This window comes from Simochromis diagramma, unplaced genomic scaffold (assembly GCF_900408965.1).
Source record: "Simochromis diagramma unplaced genomic scaffold, fSimDia1.1 OVJJ01000603.1, whole genome shotgun sequence".
Classification (NCBI taxonomy): domain Eukaryota; kingdom Metazoa; phylum Chordata; class Actinopteri; order Cichliformes; family Cichlidae; genus Simochromis; species Simochromis diagramma.
This window is the reverse complement of record NW_024387414.1, coordinates 23,702,977-23,728,507: the sequence shown is the minus strand read 5'-3', so window position 1 is coordinate 23,728,507 and position 25,531 is coordinate 23,702,977. Positions and strand designations below refer to the sequence as shown.

The 25,531-nt window shown below is 41.7% G+C and overlaps 1 protein-coding gene across 2 annotated transcripts in view; it reads right to left on the bottom strand.

Moving 5' to 3' along the window:
• Positions 1-24,254, bottom strand: part of pcdh17 (protocadherin 17) — a 65,017-nt gene extending 40,763 nt beyond the window's left edge. Inside the window, exons 1-2 of one of the 2 annotated variants that reach the window (XM_040010893.1) lie at positions 23,448-24,254; positions 19,887-22,682 (exon numbers count right to left, since the gene is read on the bottom strand). In XM_040010893.1, the coding sequence (XP_039866827.1) occupies positions 19,887-22,382 (2,496 nt within the window). In that variant the 5' untranslated portion in view covers positions 22,383-22,682; positions 23,448-24,254. The remainder of the gene's footprint in view (positions 1-19,886; positions 22,683-23,447) is intronic. The other variant, XM_040010894.1, reaches the window with a different exon arrangement.
• Between the last annotated feature and the right edge of the window lie 1,277 nt (positions 24,255-25,531).

Below are 25,531 nucleotides of genomic sequence, written 5' to 3'. Positions count from 1 at the left end.
AACAAGAGAGAATAAAAACAATCATAATACGCCAACGATGGCAGAGCCTTTCACCATATCAGACTCAGGTTATTTTACACTAGAGTTCAGGTTTCAGGTTTCTCCACCACAGACAGAAGAAGCAGCGCACGCAGCATCAGAGAGGGGTGCGTATCTGCAGCATCCCCCTTCCACGAGCACGTTGTGCGAGTGCTACGCATTACAACTCTGCCACAAAGCTTCCACCTTTTTCGACAGCATTCTGCGTGCCGCTCTTCCCTCGACACCACAGAGACTGGCAGTGGAGGAGGAAATAGCTTCACTCCTGAGTAAGGAAGCAATAATGACAGTCCCTCAGCCAGAGGCACAGAGGGGCTTTGTCTCCAGAGTTTGGTGCTTTAAAGTCATTTACAGCATTATGTCTGAAGAAATGAGGCACTGCATTCAAAAAAAATTTCAGTAAAAAATTACAATTTCAGATGAAACGAGATGCATTTTGTATGCAGATACAGTCATCTACAAAACCGCCCTCATTAATATAGTCAGAACGATTAAATCTTTACTAATAGCGCTCCTTCAGTTATACAGAGAAGCTTCTTATAGTTTTACACATTACTACGCAAAATGTCATACCCTCCCTCCCCCCTGGTAATGGGCTGCTCTAATGTATAAACATCATCATAAAATAGTCTTTGAAAGAAGAATTTTTCACATTAAGACAATTTTGGATTTCAAAGTGACATGGCATTCTTTAGACATATGTGGCGCAGGCACGATACGCAGGCTGAAAATATGCCTTTCGATAGGACTATGAAGGCTTTCTCTAAGGGAAAACATCTTTTTGCAACGTTTTATGGTATGTTGCACACGGACCTATCTGACTCCACTCTTCAACTCTACATCTTTTTTTAAATGTAAGTGCTTTTAGTTTGGCTTTGATTTAGCCCTGTAAAGCCTCAACCATGAAATAATTGCTAGAAAGTTCAAATTTTGGGGGGAAACCTGAGTTTTTATTGAACCTTCTGACCTAAAAAACGTAACTGTAATAATGTAATTATTAATTAAATTGTATCAAATTAAAAATATGTGCCATTGATTTAGTTCTTTTGTGGGGGGGAAATCACACTTATATGGAGGTCTCAAATCATCTCATGTATGCAGGGACAAAAGAAAAATCCTTTGCAATTATTTTGAAGTCGCTCTACTCAGAATGACAGGCAAAAAGGAAAAAACTCTGTAAATTTCTCCGCTGGTTGCATTTCTACCACATGTCAGCGGCACTCAAACACTTAAATACAACCTCTAGCATAATTCTAAGGTGCCCGGGTGAGCCGTGCTGTTGACAGAAGTTCAAAGCAGTAGTTAAACTGGTGTCTCCCATGTGTGAGCGAGTGCAGCTGTATAAATGACACGAGGCACAGCTAAAATCAAGCATGCGTGCTCAGCAGCCCTCTGTATAAAGCAGAGAAAAGGCTAAAAAAAAGGTTTCTTTATGCAGTGCTGTGAATCATCAGGAAGGGGCATTCACACTTGGCCTGTTGTTGTTTATTTTGCCACACCTCTAGTACAGCAACCTTTGAATTCAGCTACTTTAATTTTACAGATATGCTGATTATGTGTACACATGAAAAGAAACCCTGTGGTTGTCTTTTCTTATGAAAACAAAAACACATTGATTATAAGAATATATTGGGAAGCAGGTTTGATATTTTGCTTTAAATGAGCCAAAATTTTAAAGACTTTCTGAAGGTCTTTTCAAAGTTATTTCTTTTGACACTGGCTGCTTTTTCACTAACTTCAGCTCAGTCCTTGTAACTGACCGTTTTGTTTGAGCCACAACACTGACCTATGAATCATTCAAGTACAAAAAAGGGCACCTAAGTGAAGAAAAGAATCAGTGTTTTGTCTACATCAAGCAGACACATTAGCAAAAAAACAGTTTTAAATGTATCTTTAGCCACTTTGTTACCAGTAGAAATGTTGCGAAAAGGCAATTTGTTTAGTTGACTTGATAAAAATCTATTTTAAAAAAAGCCAAAGATAACACAGTGTCACAGACATAAAAGACTATTTCTGCTCCAACAAGGTAATTCTCAAAAAGCTATTAGCTAAAAACCATATGCACATCATAATGTCTCATTATGGTGTGCATTTGAGAAAAGTGGAGCAGTGAAAGACAAAAGAAGAAGTGGTGACCCTGAAAACTACGCACAGCAGATGAATAGTATCTGAAAATCGCAACCTGACTAGACCTGACTAGGGCTGTGCGATATGACGAAATATATCGGATGACCAAATAAAAATATCTATCGTTTCGTATTATACACTGTTGTTTGTTTCATGGTATCGCAATATTTTTTCATCGTTTAGATGGTCACCATGTGGATGCAGGCACAGAGAAAACCAGCATGGACAGTGAAGATGAGGCAGAACCAGGTAGCTCCAAACAGAAGGACCAGTCACAACAAATCGAGGACCTTATTCCTAAATGAGCGGCTACCTCTGCAGCATGGACATGGTTTGGTTTTGAAAAGTCTGACACGGACAGAAAACTGTACTATGCAAATTATGCCACAAACTGATCCCCACCACAGGTTCAAACACAACAAACCTCTTCAACCACCTACACAAGAATCGCGTGAAAGCGTATGGAGAGAGTTTACAGATGAGAAGGAACAAAAATGCACAATTTTGAGATGTATCGTTATCGGGATGAGAAACGTCTTATATTGGGATATGAGATTTTAGTCATATCGCACAGCCCTAGACCTGACTCAGGACCTGAGAAATGCATCTGGCCCTTCAGTTTATCCATCTACTCTTTCAAAAAAGTCTCATCAGAAATTGTCTCATTGGGAGGGGAGTGTCAAGAAGCAACTGATAGAAGGCTGAGGTACACAAATTACACAAGAACTGGTCTGAGAATCAGTGGCAACAAGTCTTATGGAGGCCGAATCCAAATTTAAAGTTTTCAGTTTAAACAATATGCATCTACGGGTATCTGTAAAACATGGTGGAGACTGGTTTGGGGCTGCATTTCAACCAGTGGTGTTGGACCACTGGATGGCTGGATTGACAAATATGAATGCAGAAAAGTACTACTACTACTAACTATTCCTGAAGACTACTTATAGAAATTACAAGAAAGCATACCTAAGAGAGTTCAGGCTGTGTTGAAGAATAAATGTGGTCACACCAAATATTGACTGTCAAGCTCGTTACAATTGTACAAGCTCTGTTTTTGTCTTATATGCTGTATTAACATCTATGTTTGCGTGTATTTCAATAAATCACAGCAGCTATTTCCCATTTTTCTATCAAATCATAAGGAAATGAAGGTTGACTGAAGAATTTTGAACATTACTATATGTATTTCCTGCATTCACAATGCTGCATCCTTTTTGTCCATGCATTATGAAAGAGGGTTCATTTTATTTGATTTGTTTTTTCAGAAATTCTAAAGGAAGAGAAGAAAGCAGAGTACATCTTGTGAAATCAGTGGCAGCACAACAAAAACATATCAGTGGGGCTTATCTCAGAATATATTGATTATTTGTCCCACTTGTAGTGATTTGTCATTTAAAGCATCTTTACCGACAGCCTTCCAATCTCTTGTACTGAACTCCACTTCGGTACCATGAATCTAATAAACTCGGGCTGAATAAACTTGGCCACTGTGTTAAAGGTGCCACTGCCTTGAAATACTGTGTTTTATTAAAACTACTACAGGACTTTTTGTAAAATTGCTGGTTTATTATGTAGCTGGTGACTCAGACAGCTCTAATCCAACTCAATAGTCTCATCTTGTTAATCATGGTTTGCCGCAATTCATTATTCATAACAAATGCATTTCTTTTTATTCTTATCATTTATAAATTTTTATATTTATTGTTCATATTCATTTAGTGGGAGTGGGGGCTTTTCTTCATTAGATAGGGCTAAGTAGCACTTTAGAGGCTTTTATGTATAGTCGCATAAACAGCGTGACCTCTCCATTGCATATTCATTCCTCGCCAGCAAACACACAATATTCATAATTTGTATGCAACCACTCTGATTGATTGTCTATTATTTTTGGTTGACCATACAGCAGCATTAGAGAAACTATTAGGGGCCCAGCAGAGTGCACGGAGTCGCCCAACTGGCACAAGGGCTTTTTTAAAATTATTATTCTTAGTCTTTATTTAAGAAACGCTGCACTGAAAAGAAATCAGAAAACAGAAAAGAAAGAGATGAATTGTTATTCAAACCACACCATAGTATAAAAGACTAAAATCAACGATAGGTGAGAAGAAAAATAGAAAGACTGCCTGTGTGATTACTGATGATATATCATTCCATTTGAAGAAGAGCCTCAGCAAGTGCATAATATATATAATTTTCTCTTCTGTCTACAAATGACTACTTTGGTAGCATTTCTAAGGTAGGATCTTTATGTGCAACTGGGATTGCTGCATCTGCCTTTAAGAGTAACAGCTATGAAAGAGTCTATCAGTTCTAAGAGCTGCTTTTGTAAAGCACATTCATCTATTTGTAATAATGTTTGTCGTTTAATTTTCCAGACTAAATTACTTGAAGAGCATGAAAAGAACACTCTGGGGGATAAACGCAGCCCGAGTCTAAGAGATGGTCAACAAAGCATTGTTAAAATCTTATTCTTAAGCCTGTCATTATCATCTTGAGAATCAACTCACGCACAATAAGAAAATGCAAACCTCTGGAGAGAGTGCATATCCTTGAACTTGTTTCCCTGGCTCGCACTTACACACAAACTTCACACACACACTCTCACAGGTACAGGAGATCTGACAACCTAGCTTGTTTTATAATGCATGAAAAATCAAACGATAGGGTAAACTACATCCTGCATAAACAAAACGCCACAGACGGCTTGTGTCTTAATACGCAGTGATAGAGAACAATCTGTTTACCGCAAAATTATAATACATATATATAAATATAATTACCAGTTTTTAACTCCTTTGCAAGTAATTGTTTTATTAATTGGCTGATTAAGCCCGTACTGAGCGAATCATCCTTATCTAACTAAAACGAACAACATTTCATAAACAACAATAATGCTGACCAACATCCCCTTGGGGAAAGATTACAATTATCTGCCACACTGGCAACACACGACAGATGCTATGTACTATGGCAAACTGTCAGTGTCTCTTTTTTTTTTCATTCCTTTTCCTAAATGAAAGTAAACGAAATGAATGTGACCCACTTTATGATGCATCTGTGGTATGAAAATGCTCCATTCATAAAGAAGATTGATCTGATCAGACCATCAATGAGGGAAATGCAAATGACTCTTAATAAATATTTAATGTTAATAAAAGCAGCCTCTTCCTATACATGTTAGAAATCTTGAAATCCAGACACTGGAGGTTTTGTGTATACAGGTGCATACCTTAAAAGCCAGTAGTGCGATACTAGTAGTACTATAATACCATGTGGGGTAGTTACTCTATTAGGCATTAGCGAATACTGCCAATCAGAGGTATGACAGTTTTGTCATTTTTTTAATCTTTTTTTTTTTTCATTTACCTATAACATCCCCCAAAAACAGAATCATTCTAGACATATTTTTCAAACATAAGAAACAAAAAAGAAACCCTAAGAATGCAATATTGTAAAATTGCACTGCCTGCTCACCAGCTGCTGTACATTTGTCTTTAGGCAAACCAAATGTGGGATTGCTGAAATGCCATGCAAGTGGGATATTCAAGCAGTAAAATTAATTCCAATTTCATAAGGGTGGCATTGGCACAATTCACATCCTAACAAGCTGCAAACTAAATTCAAATTGAGTGAATTCCTATGACTGACCGTGGGGTTTTGGAATTGAGTGAGAAGTCTGCCATAATCCTCTTCTACCAGACCGGGGAATTGGTCTCTACATGTGTCAGGGTATCAGTGTATGTGTTCATCTGTGCATGTGTGTGTCATTGTATTATCCATGCTGTGAGGACATAAGACTGTTTACACAGCCACATTATGAGTACCTACAGATCTTTTGGGGACAAAAGCAGGTTAGCATAAACTTAACTTAAACGAATTCATGTTTAAAGGGCAAAACTCAGTTTAAGGCTATACTTTACAAGTTCTAGGGCACCTAAGTAACAAATTCAATAGCATAGTCCATATGAAAACTGCATATATTTAACTCAAGTTGAGAAACTCAGACCTATATAGGTAGATCATTGTATTATAAACTATATAATAAATCCAAGCTGTTACTAGCCAATAGATTGCGTTTGCTTGATATGCCCACATGGACTGAAACTTGGATTTTCCTGCCAGTGTTTTGATATGAACACAAACTCATGACTGAAGGATTTCATATCAGCCTTTACTCCATTTTTTCTATTGTTTTAAATGGCCCTGAAGTATTGGATACCATGAACAGAGGTCAAAGTTCAAGCAATTTGAGCTTTGACCACTGTGAGTCCACAAACTCATGACAGCGCTTACTGCAAGTGTGCTTTGGTCAACACAGCAACAAACTGTTGAGGTGTAGCTTAAGCCATTTAAAATTATTGGTTTCAGAGCTCAGTGGTGTTGCTGGCACACTGTGTCTCAAAGGGCCACAGAAGTTATGATTAGGCGAGTAGGGTAGGTCTGCCAAAAAAGAATCTAAGTCAGTATAAATGTCCCACCGTGGGAAAATGTGTGTGTGTGTGTGTGTGTGGATCCAGTGAAGGAATATATTTATTAGCCAGTAAGTGTGCCTTTAGTGATCTCATTTCAAAACCAAACTCACCAATTTTCAACATGTTTATTTAATTGCTTTATCATATCATATCATATCATATCATAAACACTTAGGAATTAGGCACATCTTGCTCATACTGGGATATACCCAATTTTTTCTTCTGAACTGCCACGATTCCTCCTGATTTAGTTGCCGTCATTGCCTGATGTGAGTCCATAAGAAGATGGGTGCACAGAGTGATTGAGCTGACACCAAATTCTAAAACGTGCCATCCAAATGCAGAAAACTGCAGAAACTGAGACTCAGCACCAACAATAGTTCATTCATCTGATCAGATAAATAATGTGTCATTTCAAAAGCTCTTTCAAAAGATCAGATACACCATTAGAGGATCTGTTGGGAAATTCTATGCTATGCTACCTAGCAACCCTTCATATCCTTTGTTAAAAGTATGGCAGCTTATTAACACATAACCCCAAAGTTATTAGTGTACTCGATGTGTTAGATAAAATGACTGCTTATTTTTATATATTACTGAGAAAACATATCAGTCATTTCTAAGTATGTTTATATCCTTGTTCTGGTGTTCTAAGGGTAGGCTGGAGGAGGTTTGAGATTAAATTGTTTTCTCATCTCAGTTTTTATAGTCTTTACTGTATTTTGCCGTGGAAAAGATAAAATAATAGGACGTTTTTGGCGAGCCACTATGACCTGTAGCCTCAGTTTTCCCGGCCTTAGCTGACATGAGTGGCACTAAGTGCGGTCTTCTGTATCGAGATGCTCTTCTGCACACCATGGTTGTATTGAGTGGTTATTTGAGTTAATGCTGCATTTGTATCAGCTCTGTAATATTTTATCATTTTTTAAACCATCCTCTATAAAACCTAGAAATGGCTGTGCAGGAAAATCCCAGTAGATCAGCAGTTTGTGAAATACTCAGACCAGCACACCTGTTAATACCAGGCAGGTTCGGAGTCTCTTAAATCACCTTTCTTCCCCATTCTGATGCTCAGTTGCTATAATGGGATTGGCTGATTAGATATTTGCATTAACGAGCAGCTCAACAGGTTCCCCTAATAAAGTGTGCAGTGAACGTATGTGAATGAAGTGGTGACTGAGACGAGTGTATATTCATATACTATTCTGGAGCCAGAATAATGAAGTGCAGTCGCAGTTATGTGCAGAGCAGTATAATGAGGCAGCCTGTTCGGTAGTTGACACTCAAATACCAAGCCAAAAATAATTATATAGGACCTGCAAATTAAATAAAATTGCCCTAAATTACAGCCTCCTTAAAAAAAAAAGAGGCAGACTGGAACATGTTGTGACCATATCTCTATTTTCCAAAAAGTACGCCTTGTTCTAATCTTACTCAAAAATTAAAGGCCTTGTTAAATTTGCAGTCATCTTCTGCAGTATTACTGTATGGATGGAGTTCCTACCAGCACTGCCGTTTAGAGCAGGGCGATATGACAAAAATATTCATCACGATATAGATTTGAAAATTTGCGATAACGATATAACTGACGATAATTGACACTAGACAAAATACTTTGCAACTCCACAATTTTATTAGTGCAAAAAAACCCATCAATGTATTTTCACTTAAACAAGCAGCTGTTTTTTGCATTAAATTTTTATAAAAATGTAACACTACAAATGCAAATTCCTTCTTGCTGACAGTTTAACCAAAAGGCATTTCCAGTGGAAATTGGCCAACATATCCTCAGCATAACCAAGTATAATATCCACAAAACTTAAAAAGACGTTATATACACAATACGGTAATATTATGTTGAAGCACCGTACGTATCGCTCCGCGAGGCTCCTGCCTACGATAGCCGTAATGCTCCATCAATCCATCAAGCGGTGCGGGTTTGTAGCTGAGCAAAGTCGTACTAAAACATTTGACAGATTTTTGAGCGCCGTGTACCACATAAAATCATTTCGAGGTCAGTAAACACAACCAGAATTCATACATAAGGCACGCGGGACTATAAGGGGCACTGTCGATTTTCAGAAAAATCAAATGATTGATTTTAAGTGTGCCGTATTTTCCAAAAAACACAGTAATAATGATGGCCCGCCAGCATGCTCTACCAAAAATAGCGCTCTGTTGTGTATCTGATGGACGAAAGCTAAACCAGTTCCACACCACTGAAGTTGCAGCATTTTTACAAACCAATTCTGGTTCATCCGTTTCATTCAACGATCCGCTTTCGCCCTTGTCATTCTCCGTCGCCACCATGCCTTTTTCGCCATGTGCGTATGAAAACAAAGGCACTGCGCATGCGCGTTTTACCCATATTCTATCGCGATATTTCATGTTCTTATCGTTGCCCAACATTATACCGGTATTACCGCGAACGGTATGATACGGCCCAGTCTTAGCTGCCATCTCTGCAGCCAGCTCGCAGAAAACTTTTCTGAAGAGGAGGGGCATCACAACACGGCATGTTTGTTCTTCTATCAACACAATCCACATCTGTGGCAGTTTAGCCTCAGGAGTAAATGATAAATGTGGCTTTTGGCATACATATTTATTCCAACACACAAAAACCCTTAACACAGCAGTTTGCCAGCTTTCTAAAATAGCAGTGTTGTTTTCCCTCAATGCTTGAGACATTTTATGTAGACTAACCAGCTGGTCTGGGAAGCTTACAGCTGGGACCAGTCTTAGTATTATTGATAAAAGAAAATATGTGAACTTGGGGTAAAAGAAAAGCGAATGAGGATTGGGAGATAGAGGACTTTAGCTAAAGCTACATTATTTATACACCTTTGAAACTGAGGGGAAAGCATGAAAAAAAGAAAAAGTGTGTAGTGTATGATGATCTTGATGCACTAGATACTAATCATTCAGTACTTGCTCATCAATAGTTACAAAAGCTCTGCAGTTAACTGAAGTCATGAGTCAGCTTTGACCTTCCTTAACTCATTATTCCAACGCCAAGTCAGCCCGAAAATCTAAAGCAGAGCTAACACACTGTTCATATCTAAGTGTAGGAAAGAGCAGGAATATAGTATTTGAGCACTAAGCACTTTTCAATTTGAAGTAAAAAGTCTGACAGCTTGATAAATATGCTTGCTTGTTTTGGTTCAGAAGACTGACAGCCCCCTAATGTCTGTTCACTAAATATGAACTTTATGGTGACAACAAGACTTGAATGTTCAGCTATCGAATCAACCAATCACGGCAATTCAGTGCATTTAGGCCTGCAGCCTGGTCTTGAGCATCAGAATGGGGAAGAAAGGTGATTTAAGCAATTCTGGATATGGCTGGTCTGAGTATCTCAGAAACTGCTGATCTACTGAGACTTTCTCCACACCACCATCTCTTGGCTTTGAAGAAAAAGGTTGTGAAAAGAGAAAATATCCTGTGAGCGACTGTTCTCTGGGTGAAAACGCCTTGTTGATGCCAGAGATCAGAGGAGAATAGCCAGGCTGCTTGGAGGTGATAGGAAGGCAACATTAACTCCAAAATCCACTTGATATAACCAAGATGTGCAGAAAAGCATCTCTGAAAACACAACATGTTGAAACTTGAAGCAAAGGAGTCTCGGCAGCAGAAGACCACACCAGCTCACCAAAATTAGACAACAGACGGGTGGATTTGGTGTAAAGAGCATGAAAGCATGGATCTAACCTGCAGCTGTTCAGATTGGTGTTGGTTATGCAATGTTTGCAGGGATTGTTTTGTTTTTGGTTTTTTTGCTACACTTTGGGTCCCTTAGTACCAAATGAGCATTGTTGGTGGTTTAGTCCATCCCACTATAACCACAGTGGACCAGTCTTCAGATGGATCCTTCAAACAGCATAACACAAAATATCACAAAGCTCAAATCATCTCAAACTGGTTTCCTGAACATGACAATGAGTTCACTGCACTCAAATTGCCTCCATAGTCATCAGATCCCAATCCAATAGAGCGCCTTTGGGATGTGGTGGAACAGGAGATTGATATCATGGATGTGCAGCTGACAAATCTGCAGCACGTCAATATGAACAGAAATCTCTCTGAGGTGTGCTTCTAGCACTTTTTTGAATCTGTGCCATAACGAATTTAAGGCAGGCCTGAAGGCAAAATTGTCCCCAACCCGGTACTACCAAAATGTGCCTAAAAAGTTTGCTGGTGAGTGTATGATTACTGATAATAACTATTAAAGGGGTGATAACATTGAAAGGGATGCACAGAGCCAGTCCAGCCAAGCACAGTTGTTAAGCTAAGTTAAGCAAACAGTCTGTTTGCTATAGCGAGAAATAGTTAGCAAATAGCAACAGCCAGAGACAAAGGCTACGTAAGTTACCATCTCCATGTGTTTATGTTTAAAGTGACCACATTGAAACTGTAAACTGCCCCAGGATAGCCCCACCCACACCCGCATGTTTCATACGACAATGACAAAAGCAGTTTTTTTAGGCATATCACCTAGACCTGGCACACAGTCAAAATGAGGCTCAAGCTAATATTTTGGTAATATTGTCAGGAACTGCTGCAATTATTATGCAAAATTCATTCTAAATGGGGAAGAAAAGAATTCTTCTTTAATATCTTTAATATAATTAAATAATGGGGATTTACACAAGTAACTAGAAATATCTGCAGAGTAGGGCAAACACTCAAGAATACATAAAAGACATTCATAAAATAAACTCACCAAGTCTGTATCCTTCAGCTTTTGGAGTCATTTGTAATAAGCTAGTATTTGACTTCAGCTTATGTTCACATTTTCCAACTAATTATTAAACCCTCTCATCTTGTACTTATCCAACATGTATTCTATTTTTATTTAGGAAAAAAAAAGAAAGAAAGAAAGAAAAAGCTTTTTTTTGTAATTTAGTGCTAAAACAAGCCATCACAAATTGTGGTCTTGTTTGTGGGTTAACAAGACAGAAGCTGAGCGCTTGTGAACAAAATCATTAAAGAGCAAATTATTCCGTTTGAATTGATGGAGGAAGAGCCATTCTGTGGATGAAAGGATTTTAGATATTTCCCCAAAGCACCAAACCAAGGCCAGACGCAGATACATAAATACACACACACAGAAAAAAGGCACAGAACGCGTGCATATGTCTAATATCAATACATGCACAAGTGCACATACACACACCTGGGTTCTCCCTGTCTGCTGCAGATGGACTATGTTTCACTTCAAGGTGACCTATCTACTGTACATGTATCAGGTCAGCGGGGGTGAGGCAGCTTAGCCAAGGAAGGAATGGAAGACAGAAAGGATACTGTCCGTGCACCTGGGTAAAGGCTGACAGGAAAGGCTTTAGGATAATGCTCCGTTGTCAAAGTTCCGGACGCTGGTTTCTCTCGCTCTCTTTTAAGTGTGTCTATGGTGCATTAAGAATCTGTCAGAGCAGCTTTAGTATTAATCAACGAGCCCACAGAAGAAACAATCGCACATAATCTCGCGCGCTAAACCCCGCTGACCTTCTCTTCAAATGCATAGATGAACTCCCCTTCAAACCACAGTCATTTAAAGACACACGCAGAGGCAAGCGCGCACACACACACGCACACACACTCTCACAGGCCCTGGCACCAGCGCTGGTAATTTGTTTCCTCCCCGCTCTCACCCTCCCTTGCAGAATACCTGATTGGTTTCTCCCACGGCTGCATCCATGTCTCTCCATCTGGGAGTACATCGACTCAGCGTGTCAACGTGACCTCAGAAGAGGACGCATTTTTAGACAGTGTGTATGTGCTTGTGTGTGTGTGTGAAGAGAGACATTTTACCCCATCAATCCAGGGAGTAGAGACGAGGGGAGAGGGAGAAGGAGAAGAGAGGAAACAGGAGAAAAGGAGACAAAGTTCCATTCATCATCTCAGCAGCGTTGAGAGTGTATAAAAAGCAAGACGCGTTCAGAGTCATCACTGAGCCAACGCTTCCATCGTGGTACTTCATTTATTAGGACAGTGCGCAGATCAATACGCCAGACATATACACCCTGTACTGTTGACAAGATAATCTCATCATTATGAATTTGGCTTGGGTCGTCAGTAACATGAGCAATCGCGACGCTTATCAGAGATGACAAGAGCAGAAAGAAAGGGAACCCTAAAATGGGGAGAGAAAGAAAGCACGGGAAAGCCAGGGAAGAGCGAGCGAGCGCGAGTTCTTCTTTTACTAAACAATGCTCAGAGCGATAGATAATGAAAAGCAGTATTTCAGTACCAAACAGAGCAAAAATCAATAAGAAATGGAGCAAACCAGCAATTGATCTGTATGCTAAAGGCCCCAAAAAGATTTCTTTCTAAGACATAAACCCAGAGAGGGGGGCCAATTGAGTACATCTGTGTAGTACAATAGAAAAAGATGAGACCGGCCAAATATCCCATTTTCAATACACCATTAGCACTCTGCATCGCCGTCGCTACCCTGAAGAGCAGGCAGAGGCGACGTCTGACAACAAATCTTGTGTGCCCACCACTTAAAGGGCCTTTTGTTTAGACAATAACATCTGAGAGCGCCGACTCATTCGCCTCTGTTGCCACAAACACATAACAGCCACTGCAAAACACAGCGGCTGTCAATTCCCTTCAGACGCGCGCAGGGCTTTAGACATGGGAGTCAGATTTCAAACTGCGCTACAGATAAGCTGGAACAGAAGAGGCAGTGGGATCTCTGGATCGCTCTTATTAGAGCGTCAGACGTTCGCAGAGACATTCACAGCACGTGCACGCAAAAAACAGAGACTGGCAGAGTGAGGAAACAAAAAACAAAAAAAAGATGCTCCTCATATTGCAGCAAATTGTAATTTCCTGATTGGGAAGAGTGTAATGTACTCTCCCAATCAGTAGTGATTGCGTAAAGGGAAAGAAGTTGTTTGGAAACAGACTGTTTTTGACACGCAGTTAGGTGAATTTAGAGGAAATAAAACGGTACTCATTGTGTATCCCTCCAATCAATTAATCTCATTACTAATGTAGCTGTGGAAGTGCTGAACTGTAAAAGGCAAGGACATGGGGAGAGAGTGAGAGAGAAGGAGAGAGGCGAGCGGGATAAATCACTCCTCTAATACTAATGAGATAGAAGGTGAGAACAGATTCGCATAACTCATTCTTTCGGCTGCGTGTTGTTTCTGCAGCACATGCCTAGGGGGCACGGTGAAGGAAGATGTGGCAGAAATAAAAGCTCTCTCCGGTTGGACCGGCGCCAAGACACAGCGGAGCGAGCGAGTTCTACTTTGTTTGACTTTGAAAGTGTTTGATTTACAGCAAGGAGACCCAGCTGCTGGCAGCTCAAAGAATGCATTGCCACGCCGTGTGCAGCACGCGGCCGTCGGTGTGCTTGTGTATGTTAGCGCGCATTACTGTGTGGTCACTTTTATCTATACCCATCTATTGCTGCGGCTGCGACTCCCCGCTGCCTAAAACGTTAAGTCTAAAGACCCCAGGAGGGATCTAAGAGTCTTCAGGGGGCAGGCGGCCACTACAGGGAAGCCCATTCCAATCTGAGGGAACCAGCAAGACTGGTGCTTCAGAGCACAGCTGGTGGTAGCTCTGAGGGTATGTGTGTGCACGCACAGAAACCCCCCCACAAACACAGGTAGACACATGGTAGCTGAATGCTGGATTCCTCCACTGTGAAGGTTATGCTTTATGTTGTGTTCTCGTTTGTTTGGGAGCTCTGTTAATGCCTGGTTGGCTCCTTGTGCCTGACTTGTTTGAGCACAATGCCAGCAGCAACAACGTAACTAGGGACATGCACAAATGTTTATTTATCGCAATCGTCCGTCTTCCTTTTTTTTCTCCTCCTCCTTTTATGAAATATGACACGTCGGAGGGTATTCTCTATAAAAAAGAACACCTTACAGTAGACTGGTTGTAAAGTGACAGCATCGACGGTGTAGGCGTGCACCTGCCAGTGTCAGCGTGGTCAGGAAAATAAGACACAACGGCAGCCAACATCAGCTCATGGTCTCAGCAGCCTTGTAATTACAGAACAGCAGAGTAATTAATAAGTCGCAAAGGACTCGCCAGCCCGCATATGAAAAGTAAACCAAGCTAATCAACGGCACTTGCTGCTCAATGGAATGACATGATAAGATGAAGCTCTGGTGTCAGGGAATTAGGCAGAAGAGTGCTGCTCATCCACTCCACCTCTATTACACACAAACACACATAGAGGCACACACAAACACACAATAAGTAAGGAGTGGATGTCTACTGACAGGCCACAGTCTTATTATCATGCCCATGTCATCTCCAATAGGCTGCTTCCTACTGAACCAAGCAAATTGGTTTAATGTGTCCGGCCAATTTGGCTATCACAGAGCTCAACTTGTGTTTTCATATCCTGTCTCTTTCTCTACCCTTGCAAAAAAAAAAAGAGAATACAATTCTTCCATTGCTTTGCACTGTCACCCCGGTGGGTCTGTTAAAAATAATGAAATTACGCAGCGCACAGGCACGGCAGCTGGCTAAAAGGACATCTAAATAACACCAAAACATGGCACTCTTTACATACAGCACATTGTTTTTGTCTCTTCTATATCCGTTTCAGTTTGATCCACAGTTTGATTTGACTTGAGTTTAAGTTACAGAGAGGGAGTGCGTGTGTGTAGCGGCGAGCATATAGTCAGGGGCCAACATTTCAATTATTCAGCAGGGTTACTTGGATTTTTGAAAACTTGCAATAAATAAAACATTGACTTCTACAGCTGCAGTGAAATCTCAAGCAAACTCACCGGATACTCGTAGCATCTGTATTTGCAATGAACTGTTAATTGCACGAATGGAAGTTTTATGCCTGTGAGCCTGTGTGATGTTTTCTGTGTCTAAAGAAAACATTAACAGTGAGCGAGGAAGACAAAGACAACAGATGTGTGCGTTACTACCACACCAGACTTTTCTAAAGTCTTTCAGGTAACTTTTCTAAAAATCTAAAAGAGTCACAGCCCCACAAGCAGAGGGGAAAACGAAACGCACCCTAAGGACAGCAACGAAGCGAACGAACGCTCAAATTCTGCTTCTGTCAGAGAGTCTGCGTCTTCTGTTTCCATCTTGGCCGGCGTTCTTGCCCACCGTCTTCCGCCCATTTCCACAAATACGTAGCCAGAGACCGTCGATGCTTATCGTGACATCTTCCGCTTTCCTCTGATTTGTTAAATGATTTATTAATGAAAGAGGATGCAAACATAGCTGCTGTTCTGTGCATTACAAGAGCTGCTACAGCAACGCTGTTGAAGTGCGCACCTTTGCGAGCACCACAGATGAAAATGCCAATAATGGCAACTAATAAACAAAAGCGTTTCTGTGTTTTGGCTTAAGAGAGATGTCCTAATTTACAGCACTTCCCTCAGGCAACGCTCTACTGGTATCTATCATATGAGCTTTGGGGAGATAAAGAAAAAAATAAAAGCGCTTATTAATAATTCAGATTTTTAGTGTGTAGCGTTATGTACAGTAGCAGCAGGTTTATTTGAGGAAATATGAAGATATACCCTGAGGTAAGCTGATATTTTTTAAGGACTGGCAAGCTCAAATAAAACTAATCTTGCCCAGTGACTCAGAGCATCAACTGGGGGACAAATGCACACAAATTGCAAAAAGTTTTTTTTTTGTGTTTTTTTTTTAACTGTCTCCCATTCCTGAAATGACTGCCTGCGCATCCAGTTGCTATGCTGTCGATCAAGGTTTCAGTGCGTACAGGTTTACCAAACTTGTTCCAACAGAAAGCTCCGGAGGAAAGTAGTTATCTAAAGATGAAGGGAGAGAAATGAAATAAAGAGTGCTTTTCTATTCACTGCCTCAGTGGCCACTGAGGTGTGGGAGCAATTTCAATACAATGCACAGCGGAGGCTTTGATAAGACTTTTCAGCGGAATCCTCAAAAACAGTCTTCACACGTGCATCTGTGTGTTTGGGTGCACGAGCGCGCGCGTTTCTTGGAGGAAGGGCGTTTCAACGTTCGGACAAATACAAGATTGTCACGCTCATAAAAGAGTAGGGGCTCTGTCACGGAGCCTGCCAGCTAAAGGCTTAAATCACACGCCTGGAATACACAATGATGTTAAACCCACACACATCCACACACACTCACACAATCTCCCTAAATTATGCAGAGTAAGACCATTCCTCGAAGCATCAATTTTCAACATCTGCTCCGGCTACATTGCTGGCAGGTATGTGCTCAGTCTAAACAGGTGAAAACAGTGATTTTTTATTTTGTTTGTTTCTTCTTCTTAGTAAGTACGCTTTTCAAATGATCACAGTCACCACACTTGACGTTTGTTTTTATTCCAGGAATATTTAATTCACCGAATAGGATTTTGGATCTTTTTACTGTGTGTGAACTCAATCCCAAAATTCCATAAATTCAGATATTGTCACTCAAAGAAGTGCGGCTGCTCGCCTGGCAAATCCACAAGAAAAAAAAAATGCTATATTTCATGTGTATGAATGTCTGGCATTTCTCATTAGAGCAGCAGGGAGTCTTCTTTGCAAATGACAAGTGACAGTGTCAAGTCAGCAGAGACTGGAGCCCCGTTCCTCCCCGTCACCCCACACAAGGCAGAATGCCGCCACCTAAAGGCAGCTCTTATAGCCTTCCTGACACCCCCTTTTCCTTTCTTTTTTTTTTGCCTTTGTATTACTTGCACCTTATTAACGCGAACGGTCTCCCACTAAGACGAGAATCTGCTTAATTAGAGTTTTGTGGTGAATCTAATTAGAAACAAAACGAATCAATATGATAAAATATGGGCCGTTTGAACACCATGACACAAGGTGTCTTTAACTGTTTGGTTACAGTGATGATGTCAGCTGTTCACAAAAGTAAAAGAAATGGAAAAAAAAGAGGAACGTGCATACTAGGTGCACATGGCTGCCTAAAGCATGCTCGTGACAGATTGGACTTAAGTGTGAAGTGATGAAAAGTAATTCCTTCTTCCCGAACACTGAGACAATTTGCTGCAGACTGGTCTTAACCTTGATTCTACGCTAAGTAATTCCCTTCAACGCCTTAAGCAAAATTAGGCATCATTACTTATCATCCATCTTCTTATTCCAGGAATTCTCTCTACAAATGAATCTGGCACTGTGGTGACAATGATAAGGGCAGCAGAGCTCTGCTGATGTGTTCGTATTATTCCCTTCTCCCAGCTAGAAACCAACCCTAGCCTTTCTGCCAGCTCACTGCTATAAAACATCATTAGAGGCCGGAGTATGGAGAAAGACTGGAAGTTGAAGACAACTACAGCGGCTCTACTTGGAACAAGTTTGGTAAACCTGTATGTACAGATGAAGACAGCGGCACTGAGGTGCCCTTGTGAAAGTGATTGACCATGCGATATGCTCACCGAGTTTATCCATCTCCTTATTTATTTTTTTCCCATATAGCCTCTCCTTTGTGACAACTGTAGTGACAGATGGGCTGAGAGGCCTTAGGATCGATAGAAGGGGAATTCTGTCTTTGTTTCCTGACATTTTTCCCATAGCCACGCTAGCCGACTCAGGTTACTTACTGTCCACGCGCAGGGAGAGGCGAGGATGGAGTAGGGAGGAGGGAGGAATGAGATACGCTTCTGTAAAGCCTCTGAAGAAACTTAATGCCTCAGGCCATCTCCCTCTACACAGGTTTCTGTTGAATAATACAACAGAGCACCCTGAACGCCTGATGCGTCGAAGGGGACCGTCTGTAAACAAGACACCAAGGAATGTGTTGTTGCCTTTCCTGCTAGTTTCCCCTTTGACAGTCTGAATAAAGAGCGAAAAGGAAGCTCTCAAACTGTATGTGTGTGTGTGTGTCTGTGTGTGAGACAGCCTTGTGTTGTCCAATTCATCATCACTACATTAACAGAGAAACAGCCTGCAGAAAGGCCCAGCAATTATTCTCTCTCTCTGATTAGGAAGCCTTAACGATCTTTTTGCTGACCCTTGCCCTGTGCAGCTGGTTCATAATAGAAGCAGGGATGAGGCTGAGAGTGAGAACAACAGACAGTGGTCTTCCTCCCTGGTGGGAATATGTCACATCTGATCACCGTCACAATCAAGTCCTCATCCACTGAAAGCAGTGGGGAAGCAAAAAATGTAAAACAGAAAAAAAAAGAAAAAAAGAAAAAAGCTAAAAATTAATAAAGTGCAACTGGCAAAAATGTCATGCCCTAACAGTGTCAAGCAGTATAAGACTATGATATAAAATTCCGTGCCAAATCATAGCATATGTTCTCTCGAGGTATATGTTCTCTCATAGCATTGTCAGATGAAAAACCAACAAGCACTTGGAGAGAGTGGGGAAGAAGATGGAGGTTCTTTTAGCAGGAAGAAACTTACAGAACCAGAATCAGGGTGGGCGGCCGCTTTGGCCAGAATAACGGGTAAATATCGTAATAAGGGTAAACTGTGCCACGACTGCCCATTATCCCCAGCATTACATACCAATGTCTTAAGCAGGCTCTAATCCTTGTCTGACACGACAGACTTTTAATGGGCTTAAGGCCAAAGACACAGAGAAGTTATCACATTAGAGGCTTATACACCCAGTACTACGCTCAAAGACTTATGAAGTAGCTGTGAAAATAGGTACAATCTCCTAATCTCTAGGAATTAAAACCCACTAGAATAAACCTCATATAGCTATAGAATTTCATGTCTCGCCAAAAGAAAAGGGAGAAAAGAAAAAAAAGAAAAAGCATCAGTCACTACTTGGAGGAGCTTCACTATCACTAAGACATCTGTTGCTGTCACTCTGTATATGTTTAAATTTAGAAAATATTCAGGAAAAAATCATTTAAACAAAACTGATCTAGATGTAATTTTTTGGATTAAAGCAAGAACATTTCTTTGGAATTATGACAATGGTCCAAAATAGGATATATACCTGCTTATAACACACGCTAAGCTCTTGACTCCACAGCAATGAGATGACAGCGACCGAAAACTGATTTCAAAAGCCTGCCGTGACATATTCCAAGCACAACCGATTTGTGTTGATGTCACTGGCTCTGTTCTATGAGAGCACCAGAATGACTGTTTAATCCTTCTAATGCTCACCCCCCCTTCCTTTCTTGTCTTTGTCTCAGTGCTTCTGGGCCTCTCTGCCTGTCCTTGTCTTTTTTTTTTTCTTTCATTTTATAAAACAAGGGGTGGGGGGCTGATACAGGAAGTGGGACCTTTGTGAGTCCTGTGACGTAAAAATGGTGGCACAACAGTGAAGGAGTGCAATTTCTCTTACCTGTATGATGGACATGCGGTTAGTAGGTGTGTCTGTGGTGCTGGTGACTGGGCCTGTGAAGCTGGTGTGGCATCCCACGTGGCCTTGGGGCACGCTGAGGTTATTGGCAGTGGGTTTGAGGTACATGACCTCTGACCTTGGTGAGCTGAGTGGCAGACGTGTCTGGTAGTCAAAGTACATGGGAGAGGTGGCCAAGGAAGGGCTGCTTACCACATTCATCACATTCATGGCATCCCGCTCCTCCACCTCGCTCTGCACCAGCATGATGTCGTTCTTGTTAATCTTCTTCTTCTTCCCTTTCCCCAGCTGCGGGTGCGAGTACTCTGCAATGCGACAATTGTAAGTGCGAATCTCCTTGTTTTCCCGCTTGCACTTGATAGCTATGGTCACCATGGCAGCCAAAAGCATGATAGATATGATGCTAAGAGTTACAATAAGAGGCAAAGACATGTCCCAGTTCTGATTGTCCTTCATGTGCGGCAGTCCATCAGGAGGTCGTCCATTGGAGGCCTTGATGATGAGCCTGGCGGCAGCGGTCAGAGTCGGCTTGCCGTGGTCCGATACTCGAATGATCAGCTCAACAATGGGGCTCACGTCGTCCCAGAATGGGTGGGCCGTTCGTACCTCGCCGGTCACTGGATCAATCTCAAAGAGATGTTCCTCATTGCCATCTGATATCTCATAGGTAAGCCGCCCACTTTCACCGTAGTCATTGTCTACCGCCCTCACTGTGGTGACAATGTAGCCAACGCCAACATTACGTGGCACGTGGATTTCAGCGGTATCATTCTGAAGAAGCGGCAAAACTATGACAGGGATGTTGTCATTGACATCCAGAACACTGATGCGCACTGTAGCATTGCTCTCCAAGTGCGGAGATCCTGCATCCTTAGCCAGAACCTTGAAGTCAAAATATTTTATTTGCTCATAGTTAAAAGATCGGACAGCATAGATGGCTCCATTAGCAGCATTTACATTAACATAGGTGTTGACATCACCCCCACTAACATTGGAGTTAATTATGCTGTAGTACACGGTGCCATTTTGCCCAAGGTCTGGGTCATGTGCCAGAACTGACCCCAGGTATTCCCCAGGTATATTGTTCTCAGGAATCTGAAGAAGGTAGACTGACTTGGTAAAGCGAGGGGTATTGTCATTCTCATCCAGGATCTTTACTGTGAAGGATTTTGTGGAGTTCAGAGGAGGTATGCCGTTGTCTTTGGCCACAATGGTGACATTGTACTCGTCCTGCATCTCCCTATCCAAGGGTCTGTCTGTCACCACTGTGTAAAAGTTGTCATAGTTCTCTTCGAGTTTAAAAGGTACATTACCTAGGACTCTGCATTGAAGCTGCCCATTCCTGCCTGAGTCCTTGTCTGTGACACGGACCAGAGCAATGACAGTGCCTGGAGGAGCTGCCTCACTGATGGCCCCCTGTCTCACAGACACAAAGCCTATAGATGGCCAGTTATCATTCCTGTCAAGCACTTTAACGGTCACTTTACAATGGCCTGGGATTGGATTGGGACCTAGATCCTTTGCCTGGATGTCAATCTCAATAACTGGGCTTTCTTCATAGTCAATTTCACCCTGAATCTTTATGACTCCTGTTCTTGAATCTATGGAGAAAAGCTCTCGGATTCTCTCTGGAGCATAGCCACTAAAGGAATAGACTACTTGTCCATTGTTCCCCTCATCAGGATCGGTGGCATTTAGATCAATCAAGACTTTTCCAGGAGGTGAATTTTCAGGAATTTCCACAACATACGAGGGCTGATCAAACACAGGGCTGTTATCATTGGAATCAATAACTTTAACATTTATCTGCATGGTGCCTGACCTAGGATATTCGCCCCCATCAGTGGCTGACAATATAAGGGTGTGATGGCTTCTTTCTTCCCGGTCCAGTGGTCGTTGAATAACTAATTCTGGGAATTTAGTCCCGTCACCACGGGATTTTACCTCCAAAGAAAAGAGATTGTAGTCATCGCGTGTTATTTGATAGGTTTTCAGGCCGTTTTCCCCTGCATCTGGGTCATGCGCGCTGGTCAGGGGAAAGCGTGTCCCTGGGACTGCATTTTCAGAAATGTCAATATCAATCTGATCCGAAGGAAACATAGGTGAGTTGTCATTGATGTCCTGAATATCTATCTTGATCATGCATATCTCCTTGTCGTTGGCAAACACTTCCATTGAGAGCTGGCACTTGGGGTTTCTCTTACACAATGTTTCCCTGTCGATGCGCTGTTTCGTATACAGCAATCCGCTTTGTGGGTCCACGTCGATGAGATGCGGGGCTGAGTTCTCCAGCACTCTGAAGTTGGCTTTCTTACCCTGTCCTCCCTGCCCAGTCTGTTCAATTCCAAGTCTGGCATCTTTGGCAATGTTCCCAATCACTGTACCCGGACCCTGCTCCTCTGGGACAGAGTAATTCAAGTTTTTCAATGTCAGGGCTTGAGCCCACAAGAGCAGGAAAAAGAAAATAGAAAGATACATCTCCACTCAGTTAAAAGCTGCTATGATCTGTGTTGAGATTAGCCCCTCCTTTTAACTGTTGATATTTTGCTCAAATGTGGTATTTCTGTTATCCAGGACAAAATAAAGAGTTCTGTTCATCATGCGAGGCCTTGACATTTGTCTTTGTGGATTGTTTTTGCTCTGTCGCTCTCTTCCTCTGCGAGCAATCGGTGGCGCTGAGCACCTAATTTATATTCAGCTGAGCATCCAGACTCATCTGAGCAATAATCGGGATCCAGTCTCCAAACAGAATAGTCACTGCAAAGTGTTCAAAACCACCTAAGAAGGAAAACAGAAACAAGATATAGATGTTATAATATACATGAATCAATTAGCCACTCAAATGAAAAGACACTGAGCCGCACCGGCCATTCTGCCAGTAAGAAATCAGATCCACCTCTGAGCCAAAAATGAAACAAAGCTCATGTGTAATTCATCTCCACATTTACGGAGGAAGCTTGTCAATTAGTTAACCTTGGGAAGACACTCCACGCAGCATAAAATATATGGGCAAATAATGATTCTCCTTGTAGCTTATTTACTCCATAAATACCACATCCTCAGTGCATTTTTTTCAATCTATCTCTAATGTACAATGGACTACCTGACCCGAGCGCGATAATGGCCCATTCACACATTAGGAGAACTCAAACTGCAATAGGGCAACTTCAATAATGTGGTATCACTGCAGGCGTACAACTGAACACGGCCTATTGTGGTGGCTATTTGAATAAGTGTGTATAAAATGAGCCTCTTACACGCATTAACAAATCCGCATAATCCGGATATTTAAAATGAGCCTTATAAAAATTCAGAAATGAGCTGCCAACATCTCAGCACAGCCGTGTAATTCTCTCCACTCGTGCTCTCTGCCTCTCTTTCTCCCTCTTTCTGTGAGAGAGATTCATCGCTCCTTGGAAGAAGACGAAGAAGCTGTTGCATCCGCATGCATGGGGATGGTTGCGAGATAAGGTTTGGAAACGAGCAACAGACAGCGGAAAAATAAGAGAAGAGATGTCAAATGATGTCAAATATATAACTTACCAAAAGAAACTGCGCAAATAGTCCAAGGATAGAACTGTACAAAAAAAGAAAAAAAGATAATAACAACAAAAGGAGAAAGACAAAAATTAAAAACAGTCAGTTCCAGCAGGGTTTAGGGAGAGTTTCGTCTCCTTAGCCCACTTCGGTAGGTGCCACCCGTATCCTCCTTCTCCTCTTTGTGAAGAGGGAGAGAGGGGGGAAAGCCACAAGCCTCCAATGCACACGCAGGCTACAGTGCAGCGCAGTGGAAATAAAAAAAAAAGTGCTCCAGAAAAGTATGACTGTAATGTCAATGAGCTGAAGTCCTCTCCGCTGTCTGATTAGGATGCAGCGGCTCGCCTTCTGCCTGCAGTGAGTCACCGTTCTTCAGGAAGGAAAACTGAGAAATACTCTACGAAGAAGAAGAAGAAAGGAGGGGAAAAATCCAGATGTGTGGTAAGGTAGATCCAAAGTGAATATGTGAAAGGCAGTCAGTGTTTTTTCCGCCGTTCGAGACAGCACAGAGTTACTGATTCCCGTAGTGGCATTTTTGTCCTTGCCCGTCGTCCCCGTCAAAGTCCACGCACACACACATGCACACACACACACATATATATATATATATACACACAGATACACAGAGAGACAGCTGCTGAGGAGGTGGTCAACAACAACGCCGCATTCCGGCACAAGTCTCCCCTATATCTGTCAGAAAATGTGTGATTTCCTTCAGCACGCACGCACAGTCGTTATTTACTATTTCGCGCACGCAGCACAGCCCTAAGCCCACGGAGCGCTTCCTCTCACTGACTGAACTCCGGACACCGCATGGTGCATTAAACATTGTCGCTACTCCTCTGGCAGCCAATGAATTTGAAGAGGTGGGAAGAGAAGGAGGGGATTCAAAAGCCGCTGTGGGTACTGACTACAAATGATTGGTGGCTTGCAGTTCACCGGTGGCGGATGGGTTTTTTTTCAAACCGCACTTCATTGTTGTTTACAATAAAGGAAACGGTGCGTTGGGGAGGGGGGGCAGGCTCGCCGACATATGCACTGGGGCCAGGATGAAGTGGTTGGAAGTGTCCGTTAGAGCATCAAAAAATAACAAGACGACAGATTTGAATCCAGTGGAAGTAAATTTCTCTGGTACAGAGAGCAGAGACCTCCCTGATCCCGACGTAAAAGCGCCAGTTTAGTTCTTTGGTGCACAACTGTCTTAGTTTTCTTAAGAGGGATTGTGAGTGTTTGGGAAGTGCACGTTTTAGGAGCTACTTATTACACTTCGCAATTACCGGTCTACTTTCGCGGTTTTTATTTAAAGTTCTAGCTAGAGGCTTTATTTGCCGTGCCACCTGAGAAGCAGCAGAGATTGCGTTAATCATTTCCTATGTAATTAAAGCTGCTAAATGTCTAGGCAACTGTATGATGGGAATTTATGATACATTTGGAATTAAGGACTGCAGCAGGAAGCCTATTCGATAGTGACAGTGAACTGTCATGGCTGTTTCAAACGAGAACAATTAACAGTAAATGTCCCCTAAGCAGTGGAACAAGGGCTAAGCTGTTCAGTCATAAGTAAGAGTATGTTGACTATCTGTGCTTTTAAATGTGTGCTACACAAAGTAAGGAATTTAAATAAATCATTTCAGACTTTAGGAAAATGTGATGTGCATTATTATTATTTTTTAAAGCCTTTCTCCCTAGCAGCATCCCAGACAACTAACTCAGGCAATATTCAGATTCAACAATATTAATAATACAATTAGCTTTTAACTGCAGGCTAACTCAGAGACACTTCCACCTTAGCTGGGTCAGGACATGCATTCAGAAAAACTGATTAGAAAAAAGTAATAAAAAGTTTTCCAATCAACCCACTGTGTCACACTGTTGCTCGTCATCATCCGTCCCACGGTTAGTAACTGGTGTGTATCTGCAAAAACGGCAGATTACAGGTCAAGAATTTTCAGTGGTACTTTTGGCTCAACTATCGCTTCATCATCACTTCAGCGCCAGCAGAGCTTCTGCTTCGCCAGGGCTTTACTAAACCTTTCATTTGGTGTTGCTATTTCAACACGTCAGCTTTGCTCAATATAATCATGTATATA